Source organism: Mastacembelus armatus, chromosome 4 (assembly GCF_900324485.2).
Source record: "Mastacembelus armatus chromosome 4, fMasArm1.2, whole genome shotgun sequence".
NCBI lineage: Eukaryota > Metazoa > Chordata > Actinopteri > Synbranchiformes > Mastacembelidae > Mastacembelus > Mastacembelus armatus.
Window position 1 is genome coordinate 27,474,625 of NC_046636.1, and position 18,625 is coordinate 27,493,249.

Consider the following 18,625-nt stretch of genomic DNA (forward strand, 5'->3'; position numbering starts at 1 on the left):
ACAGTATGTAAATCACATGCAACACACTACTCTCTTATTTGCATGCGTTTTCCTATGAGTGTGTGTGTGCATATGTGGTGCCTGCCAAGTCTGAAACTCAAACCTCCCTTTCCAGTATATCAGTCAGCGAGCTGCTGTGGAACTCCTCAGAAAAACAAACAGTGCGTTTGTTTGCCAATAACACATCGGACAGCTATCTTTAATCCCAAATCTATTATTTAGCATGATGCTGAAAAGGTGATGTATGCTTAGCTAGCTTGGTGAGATCAACGCTAATGGGCTCAGAGTAAGGCTGCTGAATAATTCATAGGCTGTTAACCTAATAATGGCGTCTGGAAACAAGACCCCTTATACAGACCTACACAGACATTAACTCAGGAGGAAAGCGCTTGACATTTGGACCTCGTAGCACCACACAGGAACAATCTCAAGGCCAACGGTAGATCTGGGTTTCCTCTAAGGTGCCTTTTGGCTCAATCACCTCTTTTTGGTCCTTTAAATAAGATTTAGTGAGATGTTGTGATGCTGTTTTCCCGGTGCAAATGTATAAGTCTTTCAATATTATATGAAAGGATGCATAGGGAGGCTTACATGTCTTCCACTAATATACTGCCTGTTGAGCTGAAATGGAAGAATTGTAGGTGTTAGGACAAAATGATGGGCAAACAACTGCACAAGAGGATGTCTTATTAGAAACAAACTTTAATATTCATACTGAATAATCATGCATTAACACTTGCTGAATAAACAATTTAAATTCATTACATTAAACTATTATGTTACAATAATGATAACTGCTCTGCTCCTGTCACAGTGAGCACTTACCTGAGACGCTAGGGCCGACTCTGGCTCAGCTTTACTGTTTGTTTCCAAGAAGTTCTTATTTGAGGACTCCAGTTGGGTTTTAGAGTCTATAGACCTGTAGGAGAAGATGGAAACATTGGATAAATGTCATAGATGCTTCACACTCAGCTTGATATGCTTTAGATGTATTTCATATCTACTCTACAAGCTTTAACCTTTGTCTTCTTTGAACTCACTAACCCGTTAGCACCATACGAACTGAACCAGGATAGGAGCCAAATTCTAGGGGCTTCTACATGAATAACATCAACCCTCCTATCAGAAAGGAGCTCTGATATGGACAGTAACTGTACATGACAACTATGATTGTGTTATGGAAAATGTCATGGCTTTAACAGTTAATTTGTCTTATATGTAGATGCATTCAGTATATTTTCTGACATTTAGATAGTGGGCTGATACCAAATATCACACTGAACATGATGCCTGATGGGGACAAAACCTACCACAGAAACTCGTTGGATGAGTTCTTAGATGAACGTCGTTTTTCCAGCTTCCATTTTCTGTTACTGTTTCTCTCAGGATTTGGGTTCAGATCTTCCCATTTATCCAACGATGAACCAATGATAACTAGGGGCCGCAATAAAATTAATAAAAAATCATAAAACACTAAACGGACTAAATAGTGAAGATGCAAGTTCGTTTAATTTGAGGCACACCAAAAACACACTAAAATTACAATTGATCTATGGAATATCAACTATACTGTGTTCACTTCAGCAGCTGACTTAGTTTTTGTCCAGATCTGCTCGGCAGTAACACACAGTCCATTCACTACAGTCAGTAAAGGTATTATTGAAGAGAAAAGTTCCTTCTAGTATGTGGATCCTGCTCTCAGCATTATAATATGTGTTATAGTGACGGTGACTTTATAGTTTCGGTCTAATTTTGGTTGAATATTTTTCATTATTGTTTTGGAGACAAGTCTGTTATCTGTTAATTTGAACAAATGCTAAAATGCTCTCAGCTTTGTGAAAAAAAAAAAAGATCTTTGTTGTGCCATTAAGCAGTAACACTAGTTTAAACTGCTTATGTTTTTCACCAGCTGATAAGCCCTTTAAACTCTTTGTCTCCTCTAATGTCACCTTTTGGAGAGGACAAACACGGAGCTAAAAAAGGGCAGACAGTGCTGTGGGTGTCAAACAAAAAATGAATAAATAAATAAACATCTGCCCACGTTGCTAACAAGACAAGACGTTTTCCTTGTCAGTTATGCCAGGTCTATAATCAGTCTCACTGCCATGAATGATTCACTGCACTGTATGCATAATTGACTGCATAATTAGTTCTCACTAAAGACTTTAACCTTTTCAACTGGCAAAAACAAAACTAATATGTCATTTCCTTTTAATGTTAATTTAGCATGATCCCTTTCATTAGAGAAAATTGGCTTGATCCCCTTGACGTGGAGGTGAGATGTGCAGTTGCTGATCGGACTGGGAGTTGGATGTGGTTTTTAGATTTAAGGCTGCTGAGAAATGGAGGGGAGAGAGCAAGATGAAGCAGGACAGAGTATTTCAGGCTGGATATTAATGCTGATGAAATTGTATGTGAATAACTTTTCACAATAGATCACTATCCTTCATTGTAGTGAATAAGTTATACCACAGGGATGCGGCACCATTTAGTTATACTGCCTGAGTTCTTCTGTGCATTTGCACTTTAAAGTCGGCAGCAGGGCAGTGGCCCCTGTAGAGGACGCTGAGGTCGTGTCCTTAGTGTCTCCGCTGGGAATTCAGAGGTTTTAGCAGTCGGGCACGAGCTCACACTCTACAGTTAAATGTCTTTGGGCTGATTCTACCTGGATTCAGAATTTATCCATGTGAGATTTATTAGTATAGTTGGCTGTAAAAGGGAAGACGGTAGATCTTCATGTTAAAAACATAACACACTTTAGAGTTTTACAGAAATGCCCTAAAACTATCATCACCGTAATTAAAGGGGAAATAAAATTTAGGGGCAGCTATTTCAGAGTACTTAATACTCTGGTCTTCATTACTGGATGTTTGGAATATAAGTTACAGGAATGAAAAGTCAAGACTAATATAGATAAAGGGGACCTCCTGCTCCACAGGCCTGCTCGTAGATGTTTTTGGCTGCAACAGAATTTTAAGCACAAACCATAGAGCTGTCTCTATCTACCTGAGTCTAGTGATACCCTCTCTGGGGTCCTCATGTTTGGTCCTGTCTGTTCAACTTCCACCTGGATCAGTTCCGTCTCATCGGTTTTTTTCCTATGAGGGTTGGTTTTCTGGGTATCACCTCGGGACGACAGGGGACTCTTCCTGTCCTTGCTGCTCCTCCTCTCGCCTGGTTCACTGAGATCCAGCAGGTCCAGTGTTGAAGACAGAACTGTGAGGTAGACAGGACAAGATTAGATTCCTTCCCTTTATAAGTGCAGATTTGAGTATATGAATGTTGTCGAGCAGTTTTTTGTTTTTCTTTTTTTTTTTTTGGCTATGTGATGAAAACCTCACATCTTCCTTTAAAGGCACTGAGAGGAGCCTTTGACCTGTAGTAGCACTGTAATGTAAATTCTTGATCACATTCCTGCACATTATAGCACCAGGGTGAGGTGCTATAATGTGGGAGGGTTTTCTCTGCTTGGGGCTTTGTTTGCAGTGTGCAGCAGGTCATTTCTTAAAACACACTAAACAGTGAAGTTGGTTAATTTGTGTCGCACCAAAATCGTCCTTTGATCAAACGAAATACAGCAAAACTAAAACTGATCTATGGAACATCAGCTATGTTGACAATTGTGTTCAATTTGTGAAGTAAGTTTAATCTGAGTCTGATGAAGTTGTTTTAGTCATTGAAGTTTTATTTTTAGCCCGGTTTTAGTGCAGCAGACAAAAACTAAGGTCATTTTGGTCTAGTTTTCTCAGTGAGTCTGACTTTTTCCTGGGTTTTTAGTTTTTATACTTTTTATATAATGTAATAATATTGATAAAAACTAAATAAAAGGCATATATGATAATTAATATCTATATCTGTGTAGTATGGCCAGAGATTTAGATTATTTAAACATGATTGTTTACAAAGAAATTCCCAGAATAAAACCAATTTGTATTTTCATGCTAAATACTTTCACTCCATAACTTTGTTCCTTGAATGAGGATTTAAAATAAGGTTTTAAAACTCTTTCCAAATGTTGTTTTCTGAATCTTTTTGGTAAGTAATTTCAGTTCATGTGTAGTTTTGTTATTATGATGCAATTGCTCATTTGTATTGACTGGCCTTTGAGATTTTCAGAAGTGTGTTGTGTTTTGGAAACGCTTTAAATGACAGAGCCCCAAGTTTCACTGACGTAGTGGAGTGAAGCTTTGATTTTGATTCACGTGTTTTCTGGCTCAGCGAGTTGAGCTGTCAGCGGCACTTTGGAAAATATGCTGCTGCTCTTTTTAAAGAATGTGAATCTATTTCAGGCCCCTGCACAGTCTGATAAGGATACGGCAGCCCCTTGAGGAGCTCCGGTTTGGTCAGTTAAGTAATTTAATCTCAGGTTGTTAGAGCGGCAAAGGAGGACAGAGCCTTCTGTCCAAGGTCTCAACTTTTGCCTGTTGTGTTTTTCGGCTTCATGATTCCGTTAAGATTTGATTCTAATAGTCAGATTGCATTGTTGTGTAATCTGAGTAATGGTTGTGACAGTTTTAGAGTGTAAGCTTTTTTTGTGTAGTAGATTTCTTTAATTGTAAATAATATCCACACTACCTATTCCCCTCTGATTCTCCTCTTCCTAATTTATAGCCAGTTTTTTTGTTTTGTTTTGTTTTGTTTTACATCTTGTAATTTTCTTTGTTAGTGTTGTGGTCTGTTGTGATTTGAGTCAAGTCAGCAATATGTGCTGCTTGTTTTTATTACCTGTTACTTTCTTTGGTCATTTTAGGAGAAAGAACTAAAGTGAATGAGGGTTATAGTCATACTTACTGTGTGTATCTGGGAACTGAAACAATAAATAAATTTCATCTGAATGTCGTTTTAAAGGTGAAGCTTCAGGTTTAGCAAATGCGTTTTTGAATATCATGTTTTCTACTTTCATCACTTTCTATCATGACTCCTCAATCCATGCTACTGGCAGCGTCATATACAGGTAACATAATAGACATGTTCATGAATTATTTGGGATTTTCTAGTGATCGTTGTCATTGTCATATACTGTGTGTCAGAAGCAGACGCTGTCAACACTCACATTGGGGTGGCAGTAGTTGCCAGCTCAGTTACACTAAGATAAAAAGTTCACAGCCTCAGTAAAACAGCATTTTTATTCATTGGTTATTTGGGGAAGCTACAAAGTTTTCTCGTTCATCTCCCAGGACCCCGACTGTGTCTTTGTGCAATGCAAGCTCAAAACTAAACACACATGACTGTGTAATTGGTGCACTGCTGTTTCATGACAACCAAGTGAGAGCATTTGTTGACTGAAATCTCTGCGTAATTAGAGACTGTGCTTGTCTTTCATGCCTTGTGCTCTTTAGATGACAAGTACAATTACAAATCAAGGGACACACTCGTGAAGAAGGTTGCCTGAAGAGTTTTCAGCATCAAAAAAGAAACACAGGCTGCTCATGAAAAGGCAATGATGTCAAAAATGTTTTGGCACCCTTGAGTGTAGTTAAAAGGCTGATGAGACCAGGAAGACAGTTTTCTCATCATCTGGATTTTTTTTTTTTTTTTTAAACAGGGTGCTGTTAAACTATTTTTATCTAACGGCATCACTGGTCTGATAGTGAGCAGATAAATACGACCACAGATCATTTTAATGGAGTTATGAGCTTTTCAGCTCTGCAACATAATGATGACTACATTAAAAAATTAGCGACATACATACTAAAAAACCTACGAGCACCAAACCTCTGACGCGGTAACAGCGTGAATTTCATCAATACAACTAAACAGGAGAAAGTTGCTAATGTGCTAATGCTAACTCTTCAGCTTCCTTGCTGTGGGGAAATAATACAGAGTAACTACAGCAGTCCTGAATGAAATCTTTAACCCCATAAAATAATGTAGTTAGCTATGGATATGTTCCTTACTCTTGGGAATAACTTTAGATTCCCACTGTACATAGTGAGGGAATGCTCGCTAATGACTGCGTGAACTGGTGCCATTATCTGGTGACATGAGTCTCCAAAGCTCAGGAAACACGAGTGCATCCTGTGCAGAAGTCTGTTAGAGGTCGAGACACATCTTCATCAGCTGGGAAGAGTTAAGGAAACGTGTATCCTGGGACTATTAGTGTTCGTGGGACAGATACACTCTCACGTCATATTACAGCTTTTTCTATCATTGATCTCTGATCAAGTGCATTAATGTTTATTCTTCACAGTGAGTCCCGTGGTGTCTCAACTGTATATATCACTACCAGTAGGTATGAAGTTGATTTAATAGAGACATGGCATGCTCCCACTGTTGTTGCCATGGTTGGTAAAAACATGTTGACGGGAGGCAGCACCTAATGCGTCAGTGAGTCTCATGTGTTACAGCAACAGGCTGTTTTCTTCTATTTAGTGGAGTGTAATTGTTCAGTTTTTTAAAAGAGTATTAATGTAATTATTAAATTGCATCTTAAACAGCAAATGAAACCTGATAATTACCCAGAATACGTAAAGGTGGAGTTTTGTGCAGACTGAAAGTCACTGTACTGTACCAGCTGTGTTGGAAGTCACTGGGCGCGAAATCCCATCGCACTTAGTCTCGCAGAGGAAATCATCGATGGACGGGCTTAGAAGGGGCCGGCTCTCTTGTTGCTCACTCACCAGCTGTAAGGGCAAACAGACGAGACAGTTCAGACTCACTTTGTTTCTCTGAGCGTAACTTCTGCCGAGTCATTTATTCACTGCGTCTTGACATCGATCCACTGAAATAATTTAAATGTGTGTTGATTCATTCAGATCTAAGAAGGAATGATTTTTGTTTTTATTTGTTTGGGTTAATATGAATGTGAAGAACAAAGAGCATCTTACGCTATTTCAACCTTATTCTACTCATGTAACAGAGAACAGAGAACCTCTCGACCACACAGGATCATATACTCTGTACTTAGAGTTGTGCAAATGCCCTGTGGCTGCTCTTAACTGGTTCTGGTTAACTGGTTCTCCATATTGTTGCTGCATTAGTGGGGGATCGGTGCTTTTCATTTGTGGCTGATGTTGCCCAAACGTTCAGCTATGACCAGCTTTTTTTTATACAGCTGCTCGATCTAACATCAGAATGCAACTGATGATGGAGACACCACAGTCACATCACTGTGTCAGCATGTGCACACAGAACAAAATGAGGAAAATGAAGAATGTTTTTATATGCGCTGTAGTTTCCTGGCTCCTGTTAAAGCTGCTTTAGCACATTGTCACTGGCCTTCTGTCAAGGTTTGTTGTTGATCTACAACAATCTACAATTTTGACATCTGATAGTAAGAGAAGCACATGTCTCTGTGTAAAAAACAAACTGTTTCATAAACTCTGTTAAATGTAAACACTTAAGGAAATTGGTTGTGCACGTAATCTCACTGAGTTTTCTAATCACCGTTGACAGAATGACTGCGATGAGCTGGGCTGAGAGAAACCCAGTGGACAAGTCCCAAAATATAATTGCCTAGCAATTATTGCTTTTCTCACCTTCCAGATCATGAAATTGCTAATCATCTCGCCGGTGATGCACTAATTTGTAGGTTTGCCAGTGCAGCTGCAGAATAGGTGGCTGCAATTTACCTACCACAAACTGGAGGTGAAACCAGTTTTGACCCATAGAAAGCATAAGCCAGTCTGGGCAGACTGGAAACGGTTGCTATTGTAGCGTCCCAGGCCGTGCCCACAAGCAGACTTTAATGACGGTGCCAAAAGTTTAATTACAAGCATTGAATTGGCTGCATGCTATTAGCTTGATATGAAAGCTGCTGAATGTATAAACTCTGCCCTTACAGTTAAAGATATTCAGCATATTATATCCAACTTGAATCATACTGTGAATTTCTAATAGCAATTTAACCCTTGTGTTTTATTGAATTTGGCTTTACTTTCCCATTATTTGGTATGTACTGATCCGTAAAAATGATTTTTTTTTTCTTTAAATATCCTATTGGGATGTTATTAAGATGTTATTAAGACCTAAGACCTGTGTAATTACATATATTACAATATCTCATGTTAGCTGAAATAAATTCTACCTTTATGAAGATGATAATGGTATTTATATATAAAGGTATTTATTCAGGTTTGTGTGTTGCATTATGCAGAGGCTGCCATCACTGACATAAACACAGTAGGCAAAATAACAAAATAATTATAATTACGCAGTACAGTTCCTAAGCACCATAAAGTGATCATGCATTTAAATCAGTACCTTTTAAAAACTGAACACTAAACTTCAGAGATGGGATTTATTGCAGGACTATTCCTTTAAACTGCAATAAATTTAACTCAGTGCGCCTGATAAACTAGCAGCTGAGTGTGTGTATATATATCACTTCAGTTTGTCAATAGGTAATTCAGAGACAAACAAAGGTGGAGTGTGTGTTTTTAAGCTGGTAATTGGAACTTGTTTCTCCAGAGAGCCAAACAGAACATCAAACGAGAAAACTAATTACAGTCTATGATGAGGTCGATATTATGAATTTTGCTTCGTGCTCAGCTTTGCATGTATAGTTCATGCATATTTAAACCACAGGAATATTTCTTCACTTGGCAGCTAATGATGTCCAGGAGAAGAGTGAAAGCAATAAATGCAGAAGGTGACGATAACTAGGATTTAAAATTTTTCTGCACAAAAAAAAAAAGAGAAGCACAGACCTAACTTTTACTGCAGACCGGCAACCTTTGAAAAAGGCCATAAATAACATCCAGAGAAGGGTCATTACTTTGTTGAGTGAGAGCCTGTGCTGTGCTGCTAGAACGCTGACCCAGCACAGGTAATTAGAGTTTGTGCTGTTCTTGTGTCTGAATAAAGCTTTGGTCCATGGGAAGTCGCACAGTGTGAAGTAACCTGATTTCACCCTCCGCTGCCGCCGGGAAAATGCATTTCCCCTAATTCTAAACTACAGCGACAAATCATAGGTGGAGGATACACAGGGGTAGACATGTTTTTAAAGGTCAAATTTATCAGTGATTTATAGTGTTTGGGAAAAGTTTAATTGAGTCTGTGAAGGCTGCAGTAGTGTTAACTCAGCCACATTTGTGTTATTGTAGCTAAAACATAATTAGGAATTATGAAGTTGACAGACCCAGCCCGAGAGGACAGAAACTGCCCGTCATTTAGAGGAAGCAAGAACAGCAGCATTCATCCTCCCTGCTATTATAGTCACCTCAAAACACTTTTCCCTCTCAGCCTCTGTTCATTGCGTTATGTCTGGGGCTCCACTGTCTGTCTGGAAATAGCTTCTTCTTTTAACAAAATAACCTCATTAATCCAACAACACTGATCTGGTTTACCTGGGCAGACATTTAAACATCGCACACTGCATTAAAAATGATTGATGATGATTTTTAAATTAGTTTGTTTTTAAACTTCCAGTCTGTCTAGAAAATAAGAGCTGAAATTTATTTTAGATTTTTGAGTATTTAGATTGAGAATACTTTCTCATTTATCAAGACTCTAGTTACAGCTTCTCTATTTGGATGTTTTTCTTGGTTTTATGTGATTATAAATTGAATATTTAAGGATTTTGTTTTGAAGATGTGATTTCTGGGAAATTATGAAAGGTATTTTTCATGAGTGGATTTCAGTAGGTGAGTGGGCGATAACCAAAGGAACATCTGTCAGCAAATAACAATTTTTTGTGATGCTTGTAAAGTGTCTTTTGGTGACATGTGGTGGTTACTGTCTGTATTAAATGGAGCTGAATTGTTGCTTTGAAAATCCCATAATGTGAAAACCTAATGATAGATGACCTTCGATTTCTCCACTTTTTATTTTTGGGAGCAATAAAAATGGAAGCAGGTTGAAGCTTCCCCTGATGTTGGGACTTATTGACTGAAGCCCAGAACTGTCAAAGGCCTGAATGCTGGACACTTACACCATAATCCTAAAGTAATTTAATTCATTACACTTGGTTTTAAGTTTTTAAGAAAAATGAAAGATGTTGACAGGATCGTGTCTTGGAGCCCTGCTGAGTCATGTTCACAGCTGAAAGCTGGCAGCGTTAGCACTTTCTCAGAAAATACAACATGCTGTTTAGTTGTGGAGCTAAAACATTATTGTGATAAACTGCGACCCGCGTGATGCTTAATTGACTCACAGAGGATTATAAAAATGGGATCTCCGGTGCAGCAAACCTCTGCTTCACCAGCTGAGTTTAGGTAAAAGAGGTCTCTTATAAAAGTCTGTCAAGTATTTAGGCCTCCATAAAATAATGTCACATCTTCTAATGTTCTGAGCAGATATACGTGAACGTGGGTGATTGTGAGGATGTGGGTTGTGTCTGTGCAGCTCCTGATGGAGGACGCTCGCTGTCTGCACTGATCTTTGTAGGTGTTCAAAAGCACTTCCTGCCATGGGGGCTCAGTTTAAATAATGGTTTTGAATAAATGAGAACTCTCCATTTTACTCTTCTAATCATCCAGAAAATGAGGACAGTAAGCTCTACTGCATTCATCGGGGAGATGCGTCAGGGACTTTGGTAGCAGGTAACATGCAAACGCCAATTATAGGTTCACTCTTAACCCAGGGGGGCACCTTTCTCAGCTGTTTGTCCATTACAGTACAAGGAGATTACCCTTTTCCCTTGCTGCCTTTTTTTTTCCTGTGCAGCTCTCCTATTGTAGCGTGATGCTCCTCCTCCATGCAAAGCGCTGTGGCATTTTGTTTACAAGCGCTTTAAGGAGTAATCTAGAAAATTATGTAATGGAAAAACTTCAGCTAATTGTGCCGCTTGGGCTTCACTCCAAGAGATCTCTCAGATGTTGCTGTCAAGGGAACTGTGTACCAGTTAAACTTGTCAGAGCCTTGAAGGCGGGGAGGTTTAGGTAAGGACAGGAGGAGGTGGAGAGGATGGAAAACACTGCATAAGGGAAACGTGGATGCAAAATATGAAAGCAGTGAACTTACATCAGTTGTTATCTAAAACCTGGAGGCTGTGTGAAGAATGACAGGCTTTATATGACATTTAACATTTCAGAAAATGTCTTTGTAAAGCTTCTCTGTACTGCATCAGGCTTTGGTGTCGAAGATGTTACTGCACCGTGGGTAGTATTACGTTGTACCATGTACTCCTGTGGGTCTGCATACTGGACTTCACTTAGTTGGGCTTAGTTTTATGACTCACCATATATAAGATTTGTCCTTGGACTGCAAAGTTGGAAAAAACCCTACATTTTCTACTACTGTGGATTTTACTTTTTAAGACACTGGTATTATTCTGCCTTGTTCTATTTTCAGCTATGGATTAATGAACATTTGGAAAAGTGCAAAAAGCTTCATCAGCGTTTCGGCTTCATAGTTAATACAGTTTATAAAAACATTTCATTTTTAGTTTTGGTATTTTGATGGGATTTGTTTACAATAGGAAAAACATTACCAGCCTTATTCAGTCACATGCTTCGGTTTTATACTTTGCTTTGGGTCTTTTGTGCTTCACAGCAGCATATTTGCTCTTCGGGATACATGCACTGCAAATGAAGGGTCATATTTAAAAGCTGTTTCTTCTACCAGGACAGTCCTCTGACACTGAGGACTAAGCAGTTTCACTTATAATTCTGGTCTTGTTGTTATGGGGAGACAAATAAATGTACGTGACATTTGGCTTTTGCTGCTTCAACTTTAATGTGCTTGGCTTTGCACCGTATCTTCTGACCTGGCCTGAGACCCCTAATTTGGGTGATTGGAGACACTGTATGTGTTATTAAGCTTTACAGAAAGAATATAGGAGCCTCTTCGTCAACAAACAAACAGGGACGTGGTGTCTCTCAAACTGCAGCCTCAGCCACAGGAGAGCTCTCCAATCACGAGTTGTATCTGGCCAGGTGGAAACAACATCAAGTGGTTGATTTGACACTGCAGTTATTTCAATTTTGTTGTTATTTTTATGAAACAGGGTTTTGATTAAACTCACATACAAATCATCCAAGTGAAAGAAGACTTACGCACTTGAGAATCCAGAGACCAACGCAACCTTTTCTTTTTAGTTTGTTCATCTGTCAACTGCTCTTAGCAAAACGATAAACACTTGTAACAGCAACATAATCATGTCTGTGCTTGTCATATTTCCAGGTATGTTGAGCAGTTACTGTAGTTCTGCAGCCTTTAAGGTTAATACAATTTGAAATGGTATTTAATCATGACAAGAATGCCAAAAATGAGGCTGGTTCTTACTGAGTTTTGTAGATACGACTTTTGAAAATGTCCTACAGTAATATCAAACAACAGAACATAAAAACGCAGTATTTTCTTGTCATGGGGCCGGACAGCAAGACCTCACTAGTCAGATAATCAGATTTACCCCGATACTGATTATTTTTATACATGAATATATTTTCCTTCATCACGTCGGATCTCGTCTGATGTGTCAGTCCTGCTCTGACTGATTCTCTTTCTGACTGTGTCTTGTTGCTTTGTTCTGGTTACGTGTCATTGTTTTAGCTATTGTCACTTTATAGACAATTAGTGAAGATTCCAATATAATTAAATTTAGTTTGCTAAGAAATTCATAATGCTGTAATTTGCCAAACGTGATTTATTCCAGCTGTCTTCATTGTAATATATATGTCAAACATACGCTATATGTCTGGTGGCAGTATTATTGCACAGTGCCTGTTGGTGGTTATATTCTGTGGCTAATACGCCGTAGAGAAAGTGTTGACTTGGAAGCTGTCGGTGCACGAGGAAGCTTCATGTGGAATAAACCTGACATGGGAGCAGTAACATGTATTTGTATGGTTCTCTTGATCTCTCTGTGTTCTCTGAAACATGAAGGTATAGATTTTTTTTCAGGTGGTAAAATGTTATAAACAGATAATTGTTTATCTGTTGTCTCTATGAAATGATTATTTCTGTAACTATACAGCTTTTTAAAGGATTAGAATGCATTACAAGCATAGTAGAAGTACCACATTAACAAGCTCTGTTGTAGAAAATGGACAATAAATTATGAGAAATCATGATGCCCACATTAGAACAATATGACCTATGTGTTTTTTTTTTTAAATATACTAGTTGTATCTTGCTAGCCTGAACTCTGTCAGCAAGTACAGATTGTTGCTGAGCTATTATTAAATCTCTTCCACTTGAGTGGAACCAGTACCTTTGTTGGACGACAGCTTATCAAACCAGACACAGAGTTAGAAAATCAAACACGAATAAAGCATGCTACAAGTTATTAAAACACAGGCACATATAAAAGAGGACGCAGCAGCACACACACACACACACACACACACACACACACACACACACTATACAGCAGCAGTCAAGCACAGAGCAAGAAAACTCATATTGGCATCTGGAGCAGCGACTCCATCCAGCTATAACACTTAAATAGCAAAGGAGAAGTGAAAAGCTTAGCAGCGGGCACAGCAATGTGCTGCAGTGTTTTGTTCTCAGAGAGCTCAGTCAGTATCTCCATGCCACGCTGTGTGGCATAGCATTTTGTAAATACATTCACACTCTTTGTGCAGAGGATTAGCTGCTTATGAGGTGTAAAAAGTTCGGGAGGAAGTTTGCGTGACCTGATTAGGGATGGGAGAGGAAATTTATGTTGACCCTGTGGTTAATCCCCCACAGTACAGTGCTAAATGTACAATAAAAGTTAAGTAGAAGAGCACTATGAATCTTTCAGGAGCTAATTTGAATAAATAAAAAGTAAAGTGGGCAATTGCAGTAATTTGAGGCTGCTTCTGCTGCTCATAAGATCATTATTCAATATTTGTGTAAATGCAGGGATGCAGAAGGGTTTTATACCCCATAGAGCAGCTGGAAATGAAATGAGTGTTGCTTTGTTGTTAGATACAACAGTCATAAGGCTTAGATAATGAGTTAGTAGACAGTGGAGGTCAGTTACAGGACACTCAAAGCTTTGCAAGTGTTTCAGTACAACCAACAGAGGAGGACGATCCACGTGGAGGGAGGGCGGAGGGGATTCTGAAATAGTTCTGCCCACCTTGGTAGTCACTGTGAGGAGGGGCTTCCCTTCTGATGACGCCTTACTTGGTATCTCCTTCAGGACCATGGCAACAGCCTTATCTGCAGCCCTAGAGTCTTTGCCCTATAACAGTGAAATCAACAATGACTTGTGTCAGGACAGTTGGTCAACTTTTGCTCCCTTCTTACAGAAAAGACTTTAGCTTATGATGATGGAGATTCTACAGCATGTGGGGCAGTCTAACAACAAAACATCGACTGAAGACATTTCCACAAGACTATGGCAATGAAAAGAGGATCACTGCACAATGCAGAGTTGAGTGTAGACAGTGATGAGTATGGTCGTCCAAAACAGTATTTTGTCCACGCTGTGATTCAGGAATATTGTACAGAGCACATTACACAGACAGCCAACGATGCACTGAGAGCTGCTGTATGTATCGTACCGTGTACACACATTTCTAAACATATAGAGAGAGAGACAGAGATGAAGGCGCATGTCTACTACTTATAAAACGTTGTTGTTGGTGATTGTAAAGCAGCACTGGATGTTTACAACACTGGAGGCTGTAATGATTATTTACTCTGTTATTATCTGGTTTCCTAGTCTTCTATGAGAGTACTATATCTGTTTGGGTAATTAGCAGTTAGTGTAGACAATTAGCTTAGACAGTGTCTTCATGTTTTCAGACCTGGCTGAACTGTGACCATAGAGATATAAGAGAAAACAGTCTGATTGATTGTAGTCTGTCTAGATTTCTTAAGCACTTATTTGGACTGAGATTTGGTTGATACTGTGGTGGACTGCTTGTCGAAGTGCCATCCATCCATCCATACGTCCGTTCTCTGTAGCACTTTGGTGGCTGGAGCTGTTGTTAAAGCGCAAATATAATTAAATAATAATTAAATTCATCACACGGTTCCTGGCCTGATGCTCCTGTCTCATGCGACTGTACTTGTGGTGTTAGTCCAAGTTATTTGCTTGGTTTAGTTTAGGACTTTCAATTGTGTCAGTTTCCTTGAAATCAGTTTTTTACCAGAGATGGGCCTGATCAGATCCTATATCAGATCGGCAGCAGTGGATTGGAGTCGGATTGGAACTGACAAAATGTGGATTGGCCCATCTTTAATTTTTTACGTGGTAATCTATAAAAATACAGTTAATCTGTGGGTTGAAGTCCTGTATTCTGTAGAAATACCTGATTTTAAATTGTTAGTTCGTCTAATGCATGTAATTTAATATAATTTAATGATTAATGGATGTTAGCAGTTATTATGATTCCCTCTGACAGTCACAGGATGTGAGAGCCTCCTTATCATTTATCTGCTGCTGCTCCTGAGGAATTATACGTGAGAAAAAAATCTGTTAATCTGCCGGATGGTCAGTGTAGAAGTTTCCCGGCTTGTTTCCTTAACTTTTGTTTTAAGTTTTCGTCAGCAGTAGTGGTCTCATCACTGTGTAAACTAATATCTAGACTTTAGTGTGACCTTCACTACACTACAATGTTCCCCCTCGAGCATAAACTGTCCCGCCCTCCGTTCACCACCCACAACCTCCAGGATGAAAACTAGAGCTTGTCCAATAATTTCCAAGGCCACATTGCATAACAGTAAAAACTGATTACATAAGAGGTCAGATTGATTTTTGCCAGCCTATTGTCATCATTTTCACCTCGATTTTATGGCAGAAGCTGATCTGCAAAAACCAGCGGCTTTCCCTTAGACAATCATTCAGTTGACACTGTACCCATAGCTGCAAGATAGATGGTACAGCATGCTGTTAATCATCTGAAGACACACAGATGTCGTGGAATTACTGCTGCCATGGGAGAATACACATTTCATCTCAGAAAAGGGCTCATCCTCCTGCAATCAAATTTGCTGACCAGAAAGAGACAAAGCTGCTGTTCATCACACTCAGTTTCTACATTTTGTGGAGTCAGTGACGCCGTTCAGGCAGAACATGAAGAACACTGGAGCCCTTTTAGCTGGGTGGTGCTAGGGCTTTTCAGTTTTCATTTGCCAGAAAAATGAATTACGCAGTTCTTTCACTGATTTCCTCAACTGATCATGTCACAAAATGCATGTGCCCGGGTTTGGGAGGGATTTTGGTTGAAAGCCTAATGCTCCTAATAAAGTCCCAAAAGCCACCTGCGCCCACTGGTCTCATTCAGTTCAACATAGATAGAACAATAAATGAGCAGCATCTTGTGCTGAAACACTGCCAGGAGCAAAGGGGCATTCACAAGACCAGAGATGATTCAGAAAAGCTCTAAACAAGTCTAAACATTTGGTTCTAGTTTTTTTTGTGTGAATGGCAGATGATGCAGATGATTTGAAAAGCGGATGCGAATGTTCCCTCTGTGCCGTATGTGCCAGGCAGGTATCGTGTGAGCCAACAGTGCCGATGATATCTTCCACCAGGCACACAGTCAGTTTGTGTTGGCGTACAGTCTTGGCTGGCTGCTGTGTTGTTTTGTGTCAACTTTTGCTAAACTGGCACTCTTTTTTTTGTGTTATTGTTGTACATAGACTTGGCAGCACGTTGAAAACTGGAAGCTTTTTTCATTTTTTTACATCTTTGTCTTACTGACACAGCTGTTTGAAAACTTTGAGTATGAAGGATGAAGGCTTTTGTTCTGCTGTTCAGGCTGCCAAAGGAGAGAAATGGTATTTAAGATGGAATTTAAATTCATGTTTTTTTGTTTAAAACATCCGATTCAGGGATTAAGAATAACAGCTATTAACATTTAATTGCCTTCTTCCCTAATACAGCAGCACCTGTGACCACCTTGGGGTGTTCTGGGAGATAAAATCAAAGAAACAAATTACACACCCAAGATTAAACTGACTGCAGGATCATGCAAACAGGCAAATCGAATTATTAGCTGCTGTTGGTGGCAGAGGACATAAATGTTGCTGTTTATCTCAAGGCTCAGAAAATCCATTTACTCTGTCCCAGCCACCACAGCAGGATCACTCCAATCTAATATATTTACTGGAAAGTTGGTGCTATACACATTCTCTGAGGAGTAATTGAAAAGCTTTATGAATTTCATTACAAAGAAAAATCTGATGAATTGCAGGTAGTCACACAAGTCTGTTCTGGGGAGTGTTTGTTCCACATAGAATAAGACGTTTTGAAGCGAAGCTTCTTACATGAAGAAGAAGAGTTGGACACTGCACTCGTTATGTTTTGTAAGGAGGCAACGTGACTTTAGCTTGACTTGACAGATTGTCTTGATGAGTGCCCGTCGCTGTTTCCAAGTCCCTGCCCACAGACAGTTGAAATCACAATGATGAATTGCTGAGCTAACAAGCTAATGATCGCCGTCCAGAGAACTGCTATTTTGGCACGAGTTAAGGTGGACTTAGCTGAGTTTTGGCCAACCCTCGTTGATTCTCAGCAGTTAACGTTTTTTTTTTTATAATAAAGATAAAGCCCCTTTAAGACATGAAATGTGTAACATTGCTGGCTTTGTCATCCAGATGTAGATGCCGTGTTGTCACGATACCAAAATTATGACTTTAATACCAAAACCTGCTGAAATATCTCAATACTGATACTGGACCATACGACAGCACAAAACTAAACCATCCGGTAAAATAAAGGAATTATAGATGACAGAACATAGTAGGGTCAGTATTAATGAACTGAATAGATGCAAAAATTACTTTCATACATTGTCAATTATTGAATTTTTAAGCAGCAACTAATAATGATCAGTAAAATTACAATATTAATGCAAACATATTGTGTTTTGCATCGTTCTCTTTGGCATTCCCAGGACAATAATGACTATAGCTGAGAATCTCATGTGTCTTTGCTTCATTGGATTCATTGAGAAGTCTCTGAATTTTTACTTTTTAGACGTCATCTAGAGGTTGTTGGACCTGGTTCCATCCGTTTGGGATACTGACCTGTGGGTTTGTAACCCTGCCCAGTTCTTTTTCCTGTAGTCTGGCTTATTAAGCTGTAGGGAAGATTGAAGATGGCACATAATATGTAACTGCTGCATACAGTATCAGTGTTTCTCCTATAACAATACAAGGATGGTGGGCCGCCATGCCAGCAAGACCCCACACCGTGCCTGTATAACAGCCTAATTATTAAAATTTTACCTTCCATTTCGTATGAATTTGGAAACAAGCATTTAGTCTGTCGGCTGCCTCTCTCCGTGTCCTCCCTGGTTCAGTCTGATTCTGACAGCTCTAGTAGAAAAAGTGAGACCAACCCTGGAATCCATGAATGAGTGTGACCTGAGAATGTCACTTTTAATGGATTTCAAGAAAATGGAAATGAGGCATCATCTTAATAAGCTGGCACAGTTCAGGTTTAATATTTTCATGTGGAACCACAATGTGACTGCATTTGTCTTTTGCCTGCACTTTCCAATACATTACACCAACGACATGATGTGTCACTAATCAGTGTCATTATAATAGTTTGACATAACACAAGTAATCATCTTGGCGCGAATGTGTTGTAATGAAGTGAAGGTGAGAAAATTTCCCATAATGCAACTAATGCTAGTAAAACCTAAGAATCTGGAGACGGTTCTTAGTTTTAAATGCTGACATTTAGGTCCTGTGTTATATAAGAAGAGAGGAGACTTTACTACAAACTGTCTCAGTTTGGGAAAGTATCCATCAATATAAAGCTCAGGTTGTAGACAGGTCACTTGTTTATCTTGTC

At 39.2% G+C, this 18,625-nt stretch overlaps 1 protein-coding gene across 1 annotated transcript in view; it reads right to left on the reverse strand.

Moving 5' to 3' along the window:
• Positions 1 to 14,032, reverse strand: part of pex5la (peroxisomal biogenesis factor 5-like a) — a 41,203-nt gene extending 27,171 nt beyond the window's left edge. The window contains exons 1-5 of the mRNA XM_026305045.1: positions 13,949 to 14,032; positions 6,512 to 6,623; positions 3,007 to 3,216; positions 1,311 to 1,434; positions 826 to 919 (exon numbers count right to left, since the gene is read on the reverse strand). Coding sequence (XP_026160830.1) covers positions 826 to 919; positions 1,311 to 1,434; positions 3,007 to 3,216; positions 6,512 to 6,623; positions 13,949 to 14,017 — 609 coding nt within the window. The 5' untranslated portion in view covers positions 14,018 to 14,032. The remainder of the gene's footprint in view (positions 1 to 825; positions 920 to 1,310; positions 1,435 to 3,006; positions 3,217 to 6,511; positions 6,624 to 13,948) is intronic.
• Positions 14,033 to 18,625: the final 4,593 nt, after the last annotated feature.